General features: G+C 57.0%; 2 protein-coding genes across 3 annotated transcripts; one reads left to right on the top strand and one right to left on the bottom strand.

The window, feature by feature from the left end:
• Positions 1-155: 155 nt before the first annotated feature.
• IPO4 (importin 4) lies at positions 156-8418 on the top strand. Of its 2 annotated transcripts, XM_082681275.1 has the most exons (30): positions 156-261; positions 342-428; positions 557-636; positions 714-755; positions 1189-1318; positions 1407-1586; positions 1837-1902; positions 2008-2109; positions 2196-2279; positions 2536-2700; positions 2801-2854; positions 3013-3122; positions 3412-3520; positions 3682-3811; positions 4001-4114; positions 4218-4331; positions 4567-4687; positions 4818-4929; positions 5038-5153; positions 5263-5340; positions 5417-5474; positions 5561-5666; positions 5768-5961; positions 6117-6158; positions 6524-6649; positions 6758-6966; positions 7073-7205; positions 7286-7390; positions 8090-8159; positions 8284-8418. In XM_082681275.1, exons 1-30 carry the CDS (start codon positions 193-195, stop codon positions 8412-8414), a joined length of 3237 nt encoding a protein of 1078 aa, XP_082537401.1. In that variant the 5' UTR covers positions 156-192; the 3' UTR covers positions 8415-8418. The 2 variants fall into 2 exon arrangements, with proteins under 2 accessions (XP_082537401.1, XP_082537402.1); XM_082681276.1 differs by lacking the exon at positions 342-428 and having other exon boundaries at positions 163-261.
• A 290-nt stretch (positions 8419-8708) lies between these two features.
• On the bottom strand, positions 8709-15735 carry REC8 (REC8 meiotic recombination protein). Its single transcript, XM_082681296.1, has 20 exons — positions 15693-15735; positions 14525-15033; positions 14356-14424; positions 14096-14238; positions 13936-14011; positions 13723-13843; positions 12325-12400; positions 11887-11966; positions 11555-11648; positions 11358-11430; positions 11212-11279; positions 10997-11046; positions 10557-10697; positions 10183-10249; positions 9913-10079; positions 9684-9732; positions 9355-9421; positions 9137-9262; positions 8959-9065; positions 8709-8847 (listed from the first exon to the last, which is right to left on the bottom strand). Exons 2-20 carry the CDS (start codon positions 14578-14580, stop codon positions 8756-8758), a joined length of 1722 nt encoding a protein of 573 aa, XP_082537422.1. The 5' UTR covers positions 14581-15033; positions 15693-15735; the 3' UTR covers positions 8709-8755.
• Positions 15736-18813: the final 3078 nt, after the last annotated feature.

The following is an 18813-nucleotide window of genomic DNA, read 5'->3' on the forward strand; positions in this document are numbered from 1 at the left end:
TGTTTCCGCGGCTCAGCCGGCGCTCCGCCCAACGGAAGTGGCGGAGCCCGAGCTCTGCGCGAAGCGAGTTGAATCACCCTGGTGACGGGAGGGGCGCGGAGCAACGCCCTTTCCGCCGGAAGCGGGTTTCGGGGCTTCCACGTGCTGCCCCTCCCCCACCTCCGGCCCAGCAGCGGCGGCTCCCCTGCTGCCATGGAGCCCGCCGGCCTGGAACAGATCCTCCGGGAGCTGCTGCTGCCGGACACCGAGCGCATCCGCCAGGTATGGGGCCGGTGGGACCGGGCCAGGGCCAGCGGAGGCGTTGCGGGAACGGCCCAACTCTGACCCCAGGCTCTCCCCAGGCCACCGAGCAACTCCAGACCGCTCTTAGGGACCCCGCCTCCCTGCCCGCGCTCTGCGAACTGCTGGCCTCAGCGGGCGACCCTCAAGTAAGGTTCCTGCCGCTTCCTGCGGAGTTTCCTATAGTACGCCACATGTCAAGCCCCAGCTCCTGCCCTCGGCGACCCGGTCAGCACCTTCCTGCCCGGGCCCTCACGTGCCTGCTTCCTCGTCCCAGATCCGCCAGTTCGCGGCCGTACTGACCCGCAGACGACTGAGCACCGGCTGGCGACGGCTGGCGGCCGAGCAACGGGAGAGGTGGGTTGGGCCAGGGGTGGGGCGGGCCGGGCTGAGGCGGTTCTTGGGTGCCAAATAACTTGCCACCTGTGTTCTAGCATCAAGTCTTTGATCCTGACGGTCCTTCAGAGAGAGACAGAGTAAGTACCTATCTGCCTCCTCTCAGGGCCCTAACTGATTCTAGGCTGAGAGCTTCTCAGGGTTTCTGCCTTCTTTTTCAGCTCCAGGCTGGCTTTTGGGGGGCAGGGACTTAGGTTTTAGACCAGGGGTGGAGGAACGATTCTCAAGCTGTATTAAAGACGAAAGTTCTTGAGCGCGGGCTGTGATGGTCTGCCAAAGCCGAGTCGGAAGAACAGAACTGAAATTCAGCATGAGTGAGGTCACCCTCACCAGACTGCACGCCTACTGTGCTGCTAGTGTCCCTCTGAGACGTTTTCTGTGTCCCAACTTGGCAGAGGCCCTGTGCGCACACCTGGAGGTTTCTCTCCTGGCCACTCCGTGGAGGCAGGGCCATCGCGTACAGGGAAGGGTACTGGAGGGTGATTGGGGGTGGGGAATCTCTCCTGTTTGCAGGCATTCTGTGAGTCTTAGCCTGGCCCAGCTCTCTGCTACCGTTTTTCGAAAAGAAGGTCTGGAGGCCTGGCCTCAGCTCATGCAGCTTCTTCAGCACAGAATCCGCAGCCTCCACGTCCCCGAGAGAGAGGTACTATCACATGGTTGGTGGGAGGAAGGGACCCAGAGGCTGGATAGACCATGTAAGCTTTTCCCTCTCAACCCCTCTTCCTGGGCAGATGGGGCTTTTGCTGCTAAGTGTGGTGGTGACCTCCCGGCCTGAGGCCTTCCGACCCCACCACCGGGAGCTTCTTCGGCTTCTGAATGAGACCCTTGGTGATGTGGGCTCTCCTGGGCTCCTCTTCTATTCCCTGCGCACTCTGACCACCATGGCCCCTTACCTTGGCACTGATGATGTGGTGAGATGTGGGCCTTCACCTTCCCTGGCCCCCTACCCTCGGGCTTTCGTTTCCTCAGTCTTGCGGGATGCAGAGCTACTTAAGATTCTTTCTCTGCTTTTTGTCCTGCCTAACAGTTGAGAGGGGATCCTGTGGGTGGCTGTGCCTAGGCTCCTCCTATGTGCGGGCTTCGAGGAAGCTGCTAGCTTCTGGGGTTGGAGATAAGGCTGCATCGTGCTTTCTGTGATTTAGCTCATCTTGTGTCCTCCAGCCTCTCGTGCGAATGTTGGTGCCCAAGCTCATCGTGGCTGTGCAGACTCTGATCCCTGTAGACGAGGTGAGGACATTCGGGTAGGGGCTGTGTTGGAAGGAGGGTGCAGGAGCATTCAGCCTGGTCCACTGAAAAAGAGCATAGTAACCCCGAGACTTCTCTGTCTGGCAGGCAAAGGCCTGTGAGGCCTTGGAGGCCCTGGATGAATTGCTGGAGTCAGAGTTGCCCATCATCACCTCCCACCTCTCAGAGGTCCTCACATTCTGCCTGGAGGTGAGCCTGGGGTCGGCACTGTCCCTGCTGCTTGTTGTGCTGGGAGTTTCCTTGCCCGTTTCTGATTCGAGTTGGTCTCTGGGCAGGTGGCTAGAAACGTGGCCCTAGGTGATGCAATACGTGTGCGTATTCTCTGCTGTCTCACTTTCTTGGTCAAAGTCAAGAGCAAGGTGAGTGCCTTCTGACACACATCACCCCATCTCTATCTTCTTCTTCATCTCACTCTTGGAGCTTTCTGTCTATCTGGGGTTATGTAAAGTACCATAGCTAAGATATTCCAGGCTGGGTCTGGACTCAGCCCAGCTCTTGGCTGGGAGATTGGGAATCTCCTCCTGGACCCCCTGTGGCCTGGAAGGCTGGAATTTCTAATGTGAGTCCGTCTTGGGAACAGATTCTCAGGGACACCGTTCCATTCTCCCTTTTAAGGCGTTACTGAAGAATCGCCTCCTACCGCCCTTGCTGCACACCCTTTTCCCCATCATGGCTGCCGAGCCCACCCTGGGTCAGCTGGATCCTGAGGATCAGGATTCAGAGGAGGAAGAGCTGTATGTTGGACTGGTGGGGGAGACGCCCAAGCACTTTGCCATTCAGGTGGGATGTGGGACAGGGGCCGGGGGCAGGGGTGTTAGGTCGTTGGGGGAGGTTGGGGGGCAGAGATGGAGTCCAGCAAAGTCTACCTGTCCTTTTCCAGGTCGTGGACATGCTGGCACTCTATTTGCCCCCTGAGAAGCTCTGTCCCCTGCTGGTAAGTGTGGCTTTGTCCTTGCAGTGCTCCTACCCCTGGGTTTGCCTAGTCTCCCGAGCTTGAGGATGTTTGGGCCCTGGTAGGTGTGGAAGGCCTATTGCCGCAGGAACAGGCAGGCTCGTGCTGGGGTTTCAGGAGAGTGCCATCTGCTCCCCTAGATGCCCATGCTGGAAGAGGCTTTGCGGAGCCAGAGCCCATACCAGCGCAAGGCTGGGCTCCTCGTGCTGGCAGTGCTCTCTGATGGAGCCGGGGACCACATCAGGCAGAGGTATTTGTTCCCCTGTCTCGGAGTTAGGGTGGGCCATGGGGAGGAGGACCACACTGCCCACGGCAGTCGTGGTCTCCGCTTGTCCTTTGAGCCTAGTCATCAATAGTGTCTGCTCCCACATTCAAGTGTTCTGGTTTGGAAGATACCCCAGCTGTCAGGGTCAGCGGGTGGTGCTCCCCATCTGGTGACAAAAAGCCTTGGTTTTCCCAGGGGAAACAGCAGAATGGCTCAGCCCAGGGATCTCAGGTCCTGCCCCTCAGACTCCACCCTCTTGTCCCGCCCCATCCAGACTGCTGTCCCCACTGCTACAGATCGTGTGCAGGAGCCTGGAGGATCCGTCACAGGTTGTGCGCAATGCTGCGCTCTTTGCCCTGGGCCAGTTCTCAGAGAACCTACAGGTCAGCAAGGCCGATGTGGGCAGCCACTGTTTCAGAGTCCCCACCTGTCCCAGAGACCAGCTTCCCCTCAGCCCCATCCCTCAGGCATCCCTGCTGCCATCAGTACTTAGGTGCGTGCCTTGCAGTTGAGCTGACTCAGGCCGTCTTTCTCCTTCCCCCAGCCCCACATTCGCAGCTATTCCGGGGAGGTGATGCCACTGCTCCTCGCCTACCTGAAGTCCGTGCCTCCTGGGTGCACACGTCACCTAGCCAAGGCCTGCTATGCCCTGGAGAACTTCGTGGAGAACCTAGGTGGCGATGCCCTTTGCGGGTGTGAGGGAGGGGATGGGGCTGTCGCTTTGGCTGAAGGGGGCAGGAGGTGCAGCTCCCCGAACCACTGCCCGTGGTGGGGAGAGGGATGTGGCAGGGCCACAGGGAGGGTCGGCCTGGAGGCAGGTAGGAGACCTGGGTTGGTTGGTAGAGGGGTGCCCTTTCCCACAGGGCCTGAAGTGCAGCACTACCTTACGGAGCTCATGGAGTATATGTTGCAGCCTCTGAGAAACCCCAGCAGCTCCCGGGCCAAGGAGCTGGCTGTGAGCGCCCTGGGGGCCATTGGTGAGTCGGAGGCAGGAGGTGGGAGCATGGGTTCACTCCGGGTGCCTGCGGCAGATGGTCCCTGCTCACTCTCCAGCTCTGATTCTGCCCTTCCGTGCCGCAGCCACGGCTGCCCAGGCCTCCATACTGCCCTACTTCCCCACCATCGTGGAGCACCTGCGGGAATTCCTGTTGACAGGCCATGAGGACCTTCAGCCTGTGCGGATCCAGAGCCTGGGTGAGCGAGGCACTCCTAGGCCGGCTTCCCAGTGCTGGGGAAGGGCAGATGCTCACCTGTCGTTCACGAGATCGCCCCGGGGCAGCTGCGCTCGCACCTTACCCAGGAGTAGAAGGGATTTCTGGATCCCCCCACCCCACCCCCGCCCAGCTATCTCTGGTCCCTCAGGCCTTGGCCCTGCACACCTCTGGCCTAGTGCCTCATCCTGGTGCTAACCGAGCCCTTGCCTCTGCAGAGACACTTGGGGTACTGGTGCGAGCAGTAGGGGAGCCCATGAGGCCCCTGGCTGAGGAATGCTGCCAGCTGGGGCTGGGCTTGTGTGACCAGGTAGACGACCCTGACTTGCGGCGCTGCACGTGAGTGAGCCCTCACCCCGCCCCCACCCAGACCCCAGTCCTCTGGTTCTGGACCGTGGGTTCCCCGGGCTCCCCCATCCTGTCTGGCTACAGCAGGTAGGACTATACAGCTTCTGTCTGTCTCCGCCAGGTACAGCCTGTTTGCAGCCTTATCGGGGCTGATGGGTGAGAGCCTCGCTCCCCACCTGCCACGAATCACCACACTCATGCTGTTGTCATTGCGTTCCACCCAGGGCATTGTGGTGAGCAGACAGGGTGGGCTGGGCCAGGTGGGGACGGCCAGGCCTGGGATGGGATCTCTCTCCTGGGCTCAGCTGAGCCAAAGTCCCTGCTGTGCCTCCCCATTCCAGCCTCAGTGCACTGGAAGCAGCACCTTCCTTCTGTTTGACGATGAGCACGGTGGGGAGGAAGAGGAGGAGCTTGTGGAGGAGGACTCGGAAGAGGAGGAGGACTCAGAGGTCTCAGGGTGCGGAGGCTGCCTTTCTGGTCTGGGGGATCCTGGCTTGGACAAGGGCCCAGGGCCAGCTCTGCTTCTACTGGCGCCTGATTGCTGCTGCCTCCCCATCTTACTCTAGGTACAGCGTGGAAAACGCCTTTTTCGATGAGAAGGAAGACGCCTGTGCTGCACTGGGGGAGATCTCTGTGAATGCCAGGTGAGCATCGGCCTCTCCTCGGCACAGGGAACCTCTCCTGGGCGCCCCTTCCCCATGGCGGTGTGTCTGTCCACAGTGTGGCCTTCCTTCCCTACATGGAGACTGTCTTTGAAGAAGTGTTCACACTGCTGGAGGTGAGTGGGGCGGGTGGGGTCTGGGGGCTAGGAGCTGTGACGGCCCTGCATGCAGCACACACGTCCTGCCCCTCCTCGTGCCACAGTGCCCTCACCTGAGCGTGCGGAAGGCAGCCCATGAGGCCCTGGGTCAGTTTTGCTGTGCGCTGCACAAAGCCTGTCAGAGCTGCCCCTCGGAACCCAACACTGCTGGTGAGAAGGCGAGGCCGGCGCCCGGCTGGGGCCTCTGGAAGCAGGGGGTGGGTGGGGAGGGCGCAGGGGCTGACCAAGGCTTCAGCCAATCATGTCCCCAGCTCTGCAGGCCGCCCTGGCCCGGGTGGTGCCATCCTACGTGCGGGCAGTGAACGGGGAGCGGGAGCGCCAGGTGGTGATGGCCGTGCTGGCGGCCCTGACGGCGGTGTTGCGTGGCTCTGGGAGCTTGGCGTTGCAGCCCCCTGGGCGGCTTGCTGAGATCTGCCACGCGCTCAAGGGTGTGCTGCAGAGGAAGGTGAGGGGCCAGCCGGCGGGCTGCAGGGTGAGGAGGTGGCCCAGCCTTGGGTGGGGCTAGCCGGAGGCTACCAGTCCAGCTTCCCCGTCCTTCCACCCACGGAAGGGAGAAGGGGCAGGAGAGCCCAGACTGAGCTGAGCGCCCTCTTCCTGCAGACAGCTTGTCAGGACGCCGACCAGGAGGAGGATGAGGACCAGGTAAGAGCTACGGGTGCAAACTGGGACCAGGCAGCCCAGTTGGTCTCCACGGGGCGGGGTGGACAGTGTGCTTGGCTTGGCCTGGGGGTACAGGGCTTGCTAAAAGATTGGTAGTGGCTCGGAACAACCCACCCAACTCCCGCTAAGGCAGTGGGTGTTCAAGGAAGGCTTCCTGGGGGTGGGGATTCGGGGCAGGCTTGGATTGATAGTGGGAGTAGGAGGACCAGGAGGGAAAGCTGGGCTGCAAACAAACCCAGCCTGGAAGGGGCCAGTCCCGTCAACCAAGGGCAGCCCTCAGGGAGACCACCTGCAGCCGTGGAGGAGTGTGGTGGGAGGCACCCCCAGTCTCTGACCTGGCCCTGCAGGCTGAATACGACGCCATGTTGCTGGAGCATGCTGGCGAGGCCATCCCTGCCCTGGCCGCTGCGGCCGGGGGAGATGCCTTTGCCCCCTTCTTTGCCGGCTTCCTGCCATTATTGCTGTGCAAGACGGTGAGTGCTCTGTCCTCTGGCTTCGAGCCCCGTTCCGCCTGTGCCCCCTGTGCTCAGTTCCCCACTTGGTCCCAGTCCCAGGCTGACTCGCACTCCTCACCCCACCAGAAACAGGGCTGCACAGTGGCAGAGAAGTCCTTTGCGGTGGGGACGCTGGCAGAGTCCATTCAGGGCCTGGGTGCCGCCTCGGCCCAGTTTGTGTCCCGGCTGCTCCCCGTGCTGTTGAGCACTGCCCGGGAGGCGGACCCCGAGGTGCGGAGCAATGCCGTCTTTGGGCTGGGCGTGCTGGCGGAGCACGGGGGTCGCCCTGCCCAGGAGTATCCTCGGCTTGCAGGAGGGGGCCCAGATGGGGTTGGGAGGGTGTCCCTGGGGTTCGGGATGGGCGCAGTCTCCCCGTGTGCCTGTTCCTTGACTGTGGACCAGACACTTCCCCAAGCTGCTGGGGCTCCTGCTGCCCCTCCTGGCGAGGGAGCGCCATGATCGTGTCCATGACAACATCTGTGGGGCACTCGCCCGCCTGCTGATGGCCAGTCCCACGAGGAAACCAGAGCCCCAGGTGAGGGGTGGGGGCGTCAGGCAGGGCCAGGGAGCTGAGGAGGGTGCAGGGCAGGAGGCCAGAGTCTTCTGTGTGTCCAGGTGCTGGCTGCCCTGCTGCACGCCCTGCCACTGAAGGAGGATTTGGAGGAGTGGGTCACCTTAGGGCACCTCTTCAGCTTCCTGTACCAGAGCAGCCCAGACCAGGTAACCGCGATGCTGGGGCCCTTAGAGGGGGCTTGATGCTCCAGTCTCATTGACGGGCAGGGTTGGCATCAGTTTAAGCTGCTCTGCTCAGCTTTCCTGTTGCTGTGCAAGGATTGGCAGCCAAGGCCTTTAAGAGGGGAGGAGGGGCTTCCTCTCACCGCGTAGCATTTTTCCTCAGGGAAGTTTCATTTCCACTCTCTGGTCTGAGCCAGAAGTCGCAGCTTTCCTAGGCTGATTTCCTAGAGCAGGCTCTTTGAGACTGTGCTCCATGGAGCCTGGGCCCTTTGGGCCACCCCACCATCCTTTCCAGTCAGAGCAGCTCTGCTTTCTGAATGAGATTTGTCTGCAGCAAGTGGCTAGCTTTGGGAACGCTTGTCCCAGTGCTCTTGTGTCCATCACCTTTGTCTTGCATCTTCGCAGACTACTCTGTGGGTGGAGCTCCTGAGTGTCTGGGCTTCTTTTGGTCTTTAGGCCGTGATTTCAGATACTTTTGGTCACAGTCTCATGCTCTCCGAAAATCAAACAAACAGAACACATTGCTACCACCCTGTTTCAGGGTTCTTCTCATGGTTCACGGTTGTTTGAGCAATGCTGATTAACAGCCCAGGTGGGAGACTGCCTCTTCGGGGCTCCTACCACCCACCCCAGCGCTGGGGCCCAGGGGTGCTTCTGCCCAAGTCAGCCCTTCTTTCCCCACAGGTTGTAGATGTGGCTCCAGAGCTCCTGCGCATTTGCAGCCTCATCCTGGCCGAGAACAAGGTCCCACCAGGTGACGGTGGCAGTTGTGGGCAGGGCTGGGGGGAGGTGGGGAGCAGCAGGGCTCAGGGGGCCTGGGGCAGCTAGGGGTGGGGGCCAGCCCTCCCCAGACTCCTCCCCCTTCACTCTCCACCCAGACACCAAGGCATCGCTGCTGCTGCTGCTCACGTTCTTGGCCAAACAGCACACTGACAGCTTCCGTTCAGCACTGGGCTCCCTGCCTGGCAACAAGGCCCAGGAGCTCCAGGCCATCCTGGGCCTCACCTAGACTGCGGGCTGCAGCTGGGCCAGAGAGAACAGAGCCTGCCCACGCCTGAGACCAGCTCTCTGCCCAGTTGCAGCTCACGCCTTACCAAAGATTCTGGGCCTGGGCCTCATACCCACTTGGAGTCTCAGCCCTACTTGCCGTCTTACCGGGGTGTCTGCTAGGGCTGGGTCTGTCGTGCTGGGACAATACAGACAGAGTCATGACACCATCCTGTAATAAAGGCAGTTTATTTTCTTCTTGAACAGTAGCGCTGGGAGCAGGAAGGATAGAGACCCGTGTTCAGAAGTGAGGCAGGACACCGTTTACCATAGCTGGTTCCCTGGCAGCTTTGTAAATTGGCTCTAACCGCAGTGGAATCGGGGCCCTGGCTGGATCAGGAGGCGCCCATATGGCTCCTCTTGTTTCACACAAAGGATCTGCTGTGCAGCAAGCACTGGTCAAGAGGGGAGGAGAGGGCTGGTCAGAGGAGAGGGTCCCTACAGCAGCCGCTGGCCTGTGTGTCCACTCCCCACCCCCCACACAGGCACACACATTCCTCGCTCACCCAGGAGCAGGTAGAAGACCCGGGCGGCCACCTTACGGGGACTGAGAGGTGGCACCAGGCTGCTGAAGTCAGGCTCCCTCTTGGCCTGCAGCTCCCGTGCCACTGCCCTGTGGGGGTCAAGAACTATGAGCTGAGGCTGCAGCCCAGGCCACCCACGGAGGCATGCCCTTCCTGGTACCTGTGCACAGCCTCCAGCGAGAGCAGCTCAGGCTCTGGGGGCAGCTCCACAGGTATCTCCACAGGCACCTCAGGGAGCTCAGGCACCACGGGCAATGCAGGGGCTTCTGGCTCCTCAGCCCAGACCCTAGGAGAACACGGGAGTTGGGTGGAGCAGGGAAGGTGGCAGCGGTGACAGTGACGAGGGGTACAGCCATCCTAGCTGGGGCTGCCGCTTACCACCGTTCTTCCGGGGGCACGAGGCTGATGCGGGTCTTCTCCTCCTCAGCCGCTTCTAGGGAGATCTCTGTCAGGGGGAGGGGAAGGTCCTGAGTGGGTTTGTTTGCATCTGAGCAGTTGGGATTTGGGGGCCACCTGGTCCACCTGGGTGCCAGAGCTGGCAGTGACTTGTTAAAAGTACCCGGGGGTGGGGGGAGGGGACTGAAGAGACTCAGTCTGTGCTTCCTTATGTTAAGTGCGCTGACGAGAACTGTCAGCAGTTGGAGCACCAGTTTCCTGGGACAGTGGTCAGGGTGGTGGTCTCCACCGTCCCTTTTCCAGATACTTACCTGAAGGCAGCATGAGGGGCACACTGGGCTCCAGGGCCTCCCTCAGGACCTGGAGATGAGAGAAGGAGAACTAAGACCCCAAGCCATCACAGAAGCACCGGGGGCAGGGGTGAAGCAGGTCTAGCCCTGAACCAGCCTGGCTGGGACCTGGTGCCCATGGCTCACGTGGGCAGAAAAAAGCAGGCTGTTGGAGCTCAGGCAAAGCAGGAAGGAGTGAGGGTGCCATTACCTCGATATCGCTTGGAGTTTCAGCCTTTCTCCTTTCCTCCTCAGCTGCCGCCTCCCTCTCAGCTTCCTCTTCCTCAGGCTCCAGGGGCGGCCTTCTCCTGAGTGCTAGTGGGAGTGGCTGGGCACAGTGGGTCCAGAAAGCCAGCAGTTCTTGGGGTAGCCGGCCAGCTGACAACGGGGCAGCAGGGAGAGGGTTTGAGGCGTGAGGAACACCAGGAGTGAGGGACAGGGGTTCAGAGGATCCCACACACCAGCTCCCACCATTCCTCACAGTGAGTCGGGGTTCGGAACAGCTCTGCAGGGCTCGTGATCATCCTCTCAGGAGGCTGCACCATTGGCTGTGTGGTAGGAAAGGCCAGAAGGCTGGTTAGGAAGGAGCCACTGCTTCTTACCCACCTGCAGTGCCTTGTTCCAGGGCCTCTGGCCTTCTAGCTCTTTCAGGCTCATTCTCTGCTCGTTGCTAAAAGGACTTTCAACTGATGCCCTTGGATGTGCTAGATGGGGTAATGAAGTGGTATGTGGGCAAACCCCCAGCATGTGCACTTTGGGGACTGTTCTCATGCCCCCCACCCCCACCCCGGGAGTTTAAGAGACCCAATGTGCACCTGCTTCCCTCCATCCCTCCAGAGCCTGGGCTGTACTCACACACTCCCGGCAGTGGGCTCTGGTTTGCATTTGTTCCAGGAATTCCTTCCGGGGTATCTGGGTCTCCCGGTCCCAGAATAATAAGCGGCGGCGGCGGGCAGGTGGGACCCTGGGAGGTGGGGAGACTGGGGGCCTCCTCCGCTGAGGGGGGAGGGGAGGTGGGAGCAAGGCTACCCGTTACTCCTTTCCCTGTGGTCCTCGTGGACTGCAGACATGCCCCAACCTGCCATCCCTAGCGGTGCCCTGGGAGAGGGTGCAGCTCCCACCCTGTATGAGGTGCCCATCCCGATAAAATGGGGTGTGGACGGGGCACCTTTTACTAATTTGCTCAAAGGCCTGTGGAAGCTAGCAGGGGCCTTTGGCTTGGGGAAACTGAAAGTGGGTGAGCAGTTCTGGCAGAGGAGGGCGAAAAGGAGGCGGCTTGGAGGAGCATTACTCACCTCTGGGCTGGGTGGGGCTGGCAGACGCAGCTCCAGCGGGGGGGTTACCTCTGCAAAAACACTCGAGGTCCCAGCTCTGCCCCACACCCTTTGTCCTCAAAGCCACCCAGGCGAGATGCTAGAGTCCTCCCTTCAGCAAGTTAGAATACAGGGCCACTGTCTGCAGCAGCTGTACAGGGACCCCCGGGAAGGACCCTGGCATGGCAGGTACTCACCAGGAAGTAGGGCCTCAGGCTCCCAGGCTGGTGGCTTCGGCGGAAGTGGCTCTGCAGCCTCCTCCACCCTGAGGGGAAATGGGCAAGAGAATGAAGATACCCTCCCAGCAATGACCCCTACCTGGCCCAGGGGTTCCTGCCCTTACTCTGGAAGAGCTAGAGGTGAGGGCGGGGGGATTGTGACCTCCCTCTCTGGGGCCCGGAGCTCCTCTTCGTACTCTGTGAAGAGAAGATCAGGGCTCAGAACACAGAAGAGATGGGAACACTGCCCAGCCCAGACTGCCCGTGCCGGAGGCCTGACCATCCAGCACCGGGCGGGCCCTACGCGGCCACATGGACCTGCCTAGCCGACGTTCCTCTAACAAGATGGCTTCCTCCTCCTCTGCGATCAGCAGGTCCAAGTCTCGGCGGCTGATCTCTGGGAGGTCCCGTTCACCCTGTCAGGAGAGGGAGAACCAAGGTGAGGGGACTCAATTCCATTTCTGTCTGAGAGACATGCCACAGGGCTGGGCCAGACCGAGGAAGCCCGTGGGTGCTCCGGCGCTGGGGGCAGTGGTGGGGAAACGGAGGTGGAGAAGGCAGGACTCTGGGGGCAGAAGGAAGCAGATGCAGGGGGGCTGGGCCAGCAGAAGCAGGACTCGGGCCTCAGGCTCCATGTGCAGGGGGTCAGCTCACCTCAATCTTTAGCATACGTATGGGCTCCACCTCCAGGAGCGTGATGGCCTCGGGAGACGGTGCAGTGACCAGAATCCTTTCTGGAGAGGAGGGAAGTCACACCAGCCCGGTGTTCCTTTCCAAGTCCCCCCACCCATGTGGTAAGGCAAAAGCATGGACTCTGGAGTCAAGTCCACCTGGGTTCTAGTCAGGCCCCGGCCAGTCACTGGCAAGCTGACCCAGGACACATCACTTAACCGCTATGGGCTTCACTTTCCTCATCTGTAAACTGGGGATAATAATTCTGATCTCATAGGACTCTTGTGAGCAGTAACGGCATTATACACATACAGTGTCCCTTACAGGGCCTCGCTCCTGAAAGAAGCTCAAAGACAGTGATTTCTTCAGCTCTTAGACGTTCCTCTACCTCTCACCAAAGAGAAGGCTCTCTCTGCTCACCTGGCTCTATAGGAACTTCAGGAGGGATCTCTTCAAGAACTCTCTCTGGGGTCACAGCCTCTAGGAGGTGTTGAATCTTTGGGGAGGGATTGGGGACAAAAGATAGGGTTCAGCTTCAGTGCCCTGCTTCCCCATTTTCACAACCTTATTCAGACAATGGACTGGACAGTGGTAGCCCTTTATGCCTAATTCTGTGGCACTGACAGCAGCATGCAGTGAACCCACTCACCATCCGGTTTCCTTTCCTCCCGTTCCCGCCCCCACCCAATCATCTAGACTGTGTTCATTTGTCTGGGAAAGAAGTACTGCAGCCTTATGTCAAGTGTTGGGGACAGTGGGAACAGAAAAGATTCTCGATCTTAAGGACTATATATGGTCTAGTGGGGAGACGAGTTTGTATACGACCCCAGCAGGAGCCAGCCAAAGGATGCTGTACACCTGAAACTAGCACAACACTGTAAATCATCTACACTTCAATAAAAGCTGTTTGTTTTGAAAAACAAAATAAATTAAAAAGAAAGAGTCAACACAAAGGATAAACAAGGCCCTAGTGATGTGCTGAGTTCTAGAACATTTGGTTCTGGCCGGGAGTCGTATAAAGACTTGATAGAAAAGTGTAGAAATTGAGCGATGTCTGTAAGAGAATGGGGGGTGACCATTATGGCCTAGGGAAACAGCAAAAGTAAAGAAGTAAATGTGGCATCTTTGGGGCATAGGGGCCAGGCTGGGGTTTGGGAGCCAAAGATGCCCAGGAGATGTGCTGAGAGATGTCTAGGGATGGCTATCTCTGGACCAGGGTATGGAGAACCTTAAATGCTAGTATTCTGTTGGCAGTGGGGAGCCACTGGAGGTGTCTTTTTTTTTTTTTTTTTTTTTTGCTGTACGCGGGCCTCTCACTGCCGTGGCCTCTCCCGCTGCGGAGCACAGGCTCCGGACGCGCAGGCTCAGCGGCCATGGCTCACGGGCCCAGCCGCTCTGCGGCATGTGGGATCTTCCCGGACCGGGGCACAAACCTGTGTCCCCTGCATCGGCAGGCGGACTCTCAACCACTGCGCCACCAGGGAAGACCTAGAGATGTCTTTGAAGGAAGGAAGTAACACTGTCTAAGCTGTAGGGGTGTTAGGAATGGATGGACAAGGACATGGGAAACCCAGTGCCGAGGGACACTGAGGGCGTGGATTGCGGGCTTGGCTCTTGGAATGGTGTGGAGACGAGAGCTGCCTCTAGGTTGGTCCTGAATAGGTAAGTGCAGCAGACTTGTCTGGATGGGTCCACCATGGCAATTGCACTGCAATGACTTCTGTGGGGCAGAGCTGGAGCAGGCTCCCATCCCACCCCCACCCAAGTGTCAGACTGGCAACTCATCAGTCTGAGGTGTCCAGGGGGAATGAGACCTACCTGAGGGATTTTGAAGGGACTGGGCAGTATGGGCTCCACAGACATCATCCCAAAAAAGGGGTCTGGAGCATCTTCCAGAGCCTCCATCCTGACCAGGTGATTAGGCAGCAGCAGGCTGGGTCTGAGGGAGAATGGGGGCTGTCAAGGACTGAGGCCAAGCAGGGAGGTTCCCTTCCAAAGACTGGGTGGTCCCAGTCCCAGGGACACACTCACAGGTCAGTCTCCACCATATCAATGCGGATCCGCAGCTGGGCCCGGTGCAGGCGCTCCAGGATGTGCTGGATGTCCTCTGAGGGCAGGGAGGACAAGATAGGGTGCCAGCCCATGGGAGGACCGCTCAGCTCTGCCCCACCTCAGAGCCTTCTAGCCTTACCTACAAGGTACTGGCATTGTTGAGAGTAGACCCGAATGACGCCGATCTGGAGCTGGGCTGAGAGATAAAGGGAGAAGCGGGGCCGCGGCAGGCCTGGCAGCGGGGGCTGGACTCGTACCAGCACGTAATTGAGGATTTCCTCGCTGGGGGAACGATGCACCCTGATCACCGCTGCGCCAAAGACCAGCCCCACAGCCCAGCGTAATCCATCCCCTAACCCACAATGGCCCCAGGCCCCTCTTTCCTTTTCTGGGCCTTACCAGGTCTTCACCACGTTCACCTTCAGGTATTCACGCTTCACCAACCGGGTGCCGCGCGTTGCCGCCAGCCTGGAAGAAGGACGAGGAGTGAGGATGGAGGAGAAGCCCTCAGGCTGGGATCCCTGGGCGCCCCTCCCGGTGCGCCCACCCTGGCTCAGCCCTCCCTTACCAGATGGTGGCGAAGCAGCCGGTGTGGCGCTGAAGCACGCTGGGATAGTAGAACATGGTCGCTCCGGGGTTGCACCCTCGTCTACACCACTCTTCCGTTCGGATCTCAGTCCGAATTCTTCAGGGCACAGGATTTCCCAACACCCGTCGGAGAGAAGAATGTGGACAAGCGGCGCAGCAAGTGCACCCAGAATGCCAAATAAACGAACCGGTAAACGATGGGTGGATAAACGATTAAGGGGATAAGTAAATGGAGACGCACACTGGATACACAGGAGCAGGGACACTCTCTCCGTGCGCCCTGAGCCGGTTCGCACGCTGCGTGGGTGCTTCGTACTTACTGGAGCCTCGCGGCTTGGGTTCCAGACTTGGAGATGCACAGCTCCGCGACGGGAAGCCCAAGCTGCGACCCAGACCAGGTCCGGAGGGAGAACGGGTGTCCTCCGTAGAGAAGCCGGTCTCTCGGCCTTTGCACAGCTTCGGCCCCTGCCCGGTCCCGAGGCTGCAGGGCTAGACCCCGCCGCAGGGAGCGCGTGCTCTGGTACTCTGCGTCTCCCTCCTCATTAGATGGCGGCGGCCCCCAAAGCAGCCAATGGGGAGCAGGGTCAGCTTGGGGGCACTGGCTGCAGGGCGCCAAGTAGGCTGCCTGGCTGGAGGCCACAGGGGGCTCCCGAGGCAGGCAGCGAACCAATGGGAAGAACCCTGCGCGCGCGGGGGTGGGGGGTGGGGGGCGGGGGGGGCATTGTGAGGTGTCCCGACCAATGGGCTCTCGTCCTCGCCTGGGCAACAGGGGTTCCTCAGAGGTGCTTCTCTGCGGACCAATGAGCGGGGAGCAGACCCCAGCCTCGCCTGCAGCGAGCCTGGTAACAAGGGTGCTTCAACTATCGGGGAGGTTGCAGCATGCCAAGGGCAACCGCCACGCCCTGTTTGGGGCGCCTGACCTGCGGTTAGACCTTGCCTTTTCCCCCAAATCCCACCGAGTAGCAATTGGTTGGTCCGCCTTTGTTCCCAGCCTAGGGGCTATGGTGAGCTAGGGAGGTAGAAACGGGTATGAGGTGGCCTTGGAGCCGCCCCAGGTCGTTGGGGAAGAAAGACCTCACAGGAAGCAGCGAGGGCATGGGCCGGGTCATTTCCTAAATCTGAACAGTTTAGGTTGTGGCATTCCTCACCTGGCTGTTGTGAATGTTTTCCTGGCTGAGACTTCAGTTTTGCTGGATGCAGGGCATACTTCTCGGCGTACAAAAGCTGTTTTGTCTCAAAAATTCTTTGTGTAATATAAGTTGTATGGTTGTAGTTACAAATATCCCATTCCCCATGCCTCCTGCCTTCGCACAGCCATTTCTTTGGCCTAGAATATCCTTCCCAGTCTTGACTCCAGGGCATGCTTCTGCCTCTTTATTAAGACTCAACTCTTCACACCATACACAAAAATAAATTCAAAATGGCTTAAAGACTTAAATAAGACATGACACCATAAAACTCCTGGAAGAGAACTAGGCAAAACATTCTCAGACATAGACTGCAGCGATATTTTCTTAGATCCATCTCCCAAGGCAAAAGAAATAAAGCCAAAAATTAACAAATGGGACCTAATCAAACTTAGAAGCTTTTGCACAGCAAAGGAAACCATAAACAAAAGGAAAAAACCTACCGAATGGGAGAAAATATTTGCAAACGATGCGACCGGCACAGGCTTAATTTCCAAAATATACAAACGGCACATACAACGCAATATCAAAAAAAACAAAAAACCCAATCAAAAAATGGGCAGAAGACCTAAATAGTCGTTTCTCCACAGAAGACATACTGATGGCTCTCACAGGCACATGAAAAGATGCTCAACATCGCTGATTATTAGAGAAATGCAAGTCAAAACTATTTATTTTACTTTATTTAAAAATATTTATTTACTTTGGCTGCATGCAGAATCTCTTAGTTGCAGCATGCAGACTTCTTAGTTGAGGCATGCAGACTTCTTAGTTGTGGCATGCGGACTCTTAGTTGGGGCATGCATGTGGGATCTAGTTCCCTGACCAGGGATCGAACCCGGGCTCCCTGCATTGGGAGCATGGAGTCCTACCCACTGATCACCAGGGAAGTCTCCCCAAACTATTAATACAATAAGGTATCACCTCACTTCAATCAGAATGGCCATGATTAAAAAGTCTACAAACAATAAATGCTGGAGAGGGTGTAGAGAAAAGGGAACCCTCCTACACTGTTGGTGGGAATGTAAATTGGCATAGCCATAATGGAAAAAAGTATGGAGGTTCCTTAAAAAACTAAAAATAGGGACTTCCCTGCTGGCTCAGTGGTTAAGAATCCACCTGCCAATGCAGGGGACACAGGTTTGATCCCTGGTCCAGGAAGATCCCACATGCCTCAGAACAACTAAGCCACATGCCGCAGAACAACTAAGTTGTGCGCCACAACTACTGAGCTTGCACTCTAGAGCCCGTGAGCCACAACTACTGAGCCTGGGTGCCACAACTACTGAAGCCCGTGCGCCTAGAGCCCGTGCTCTGCAACAAGAGAAGCCACCGCAATGAGAAGCCCGCACACCACAACGAAGAGTAGCCCCCACTCACCACAACTAGAGAAAGCCCGCGCGCAGCATGGAAGACCCAACGCAGCCAAAAATAAATAAATTAAAAAAAAAAAACTAACTAAAAATAGAGCTACCTATGATCCAGCAATCCTGCTCCTGGGCATATATCTGGAAAAGACGAAAACTCTAATTTGAAAAGACATGTGCACCCCAATGTTCATAGCAGCATTATTTGCAACAGGCAAGATGTGGAAGCAACCTAAGTGTCCATCAACAGATGAATGGATAAAAAAGATGTGGTACATATATACAATACTACTCAGCCATAAAAAAGAACAAAATAATCCTTTTGCAGCAATATGGATGGACCTAGAGATTATCATACTAAGTGAAGTCAGACCGAGAAAGACAAATATTATATGATATCACTTATATGTAGAACCTAAAAAAGAACACAAATGAACTTATTTACAAAACAGGAACAGACTCACAAACATAGGAAAAAAACTTACGGTTACCAAAGGGGAAAGGGGAGGGAGGGATAAATTAGGAATATGGGGTTAACAGATACACACCACTATATATAAAATAACCAATAAGGACATACTGTATAGCACAAGGAGCTATATTCAATATCTTGTAATAACCTATGATGGAAAGAATCTGGAAAAATACATAACTGAACCACTTTGCTATACATTTGAAAGTAACACAATATTGTAAGTCAACTATAGTTTAATTAAAAAAAAAAAAAAGACTCAGCTCTTATTGCAGCCAAGCTGACCCTATTTTATTTTGTTCCTTCAATCCGGGAACTCTTGAGAGGTTCTTGTTTTTTCCATTAGTGCCTGAAACTTAGCTCAGCAAATGTTTGTCAGAGGAATGTGCAATTGCCCTAAATTTACCACCACAGAATATCAAGGCTGAACGGGATTTCAAAATCTAGTCCAAGACTTGCCTTTACAGATGAGAAAACAGAGGCCCATATGGACTGTTTGTTCCAGACCACACAGCTCCTTAGTGGCAGCCTGGTTGGGAACTCTGTTCTTTTGAATTCCAGTGTTCCCAATCCCTATTCCACGGTGCTTGGCTAAATTGGTTTCTACATGATACTTACAAATTGTTTCGATCACTGTACATATATTGTCAGTGTTCACAAGTGTTCACGCTGGGGCACAAATATGATAAAGTGGGGACACCTGCCCTTAAGGTGCTTAGGACCTAGTTTAAGAGATAAAGGACACAGTAATTTGCTCATTCATCTGTCCATTCATTCACCAAGTATTTATTACATGCCTACCATGTGCCAGGCACTACTCTAGACACTGGGGATATAGCAATGAACAAAACAAGTCCCTGTTCTCATGGAATAGGGAAGGAGTGACGATAAACAAGTAGACAAATAGAAATGTGTGAAGTGGTAATCAGTGCTATGAAGAAAAATGAGGCAGCATAAGAGAATAGAGAATAGTGAGGGCTGCTATTCGGGTTGGGTGCTCAGGGAAGCCCTCTCTGAAGAGAGGGGGCAGGTCATGTGCTTACCTGAAGGAAGAGTGTTTTAGACAAAAGAACCAGCAAGTGCAAAGGTCCTGAGGCAGAAATGTCTGGTGGGTTCAGGGGACCTGGAGCAAAGTAACTGAGGAGAAGAATAGCAAGGGGTGCGGTTAGAAAGGAGAATGGGGCCATATCACCTTGAAGGCCATTGTAAGGATTTGGGCTCTTACCCTGAGTGAATTGAAAGC

The sequence above is a fragment of the Grampus griseus genome, assembly GCF_964374135.1.
Source record: "Grampus griseus genome assembly, chromosome: 2".
Lineage (NCBI taxonomy): Eukaryota > Metazoa > Chordata > Mammalia > Artiodactyla > Delphinidae > Grampus > Grampus griseus.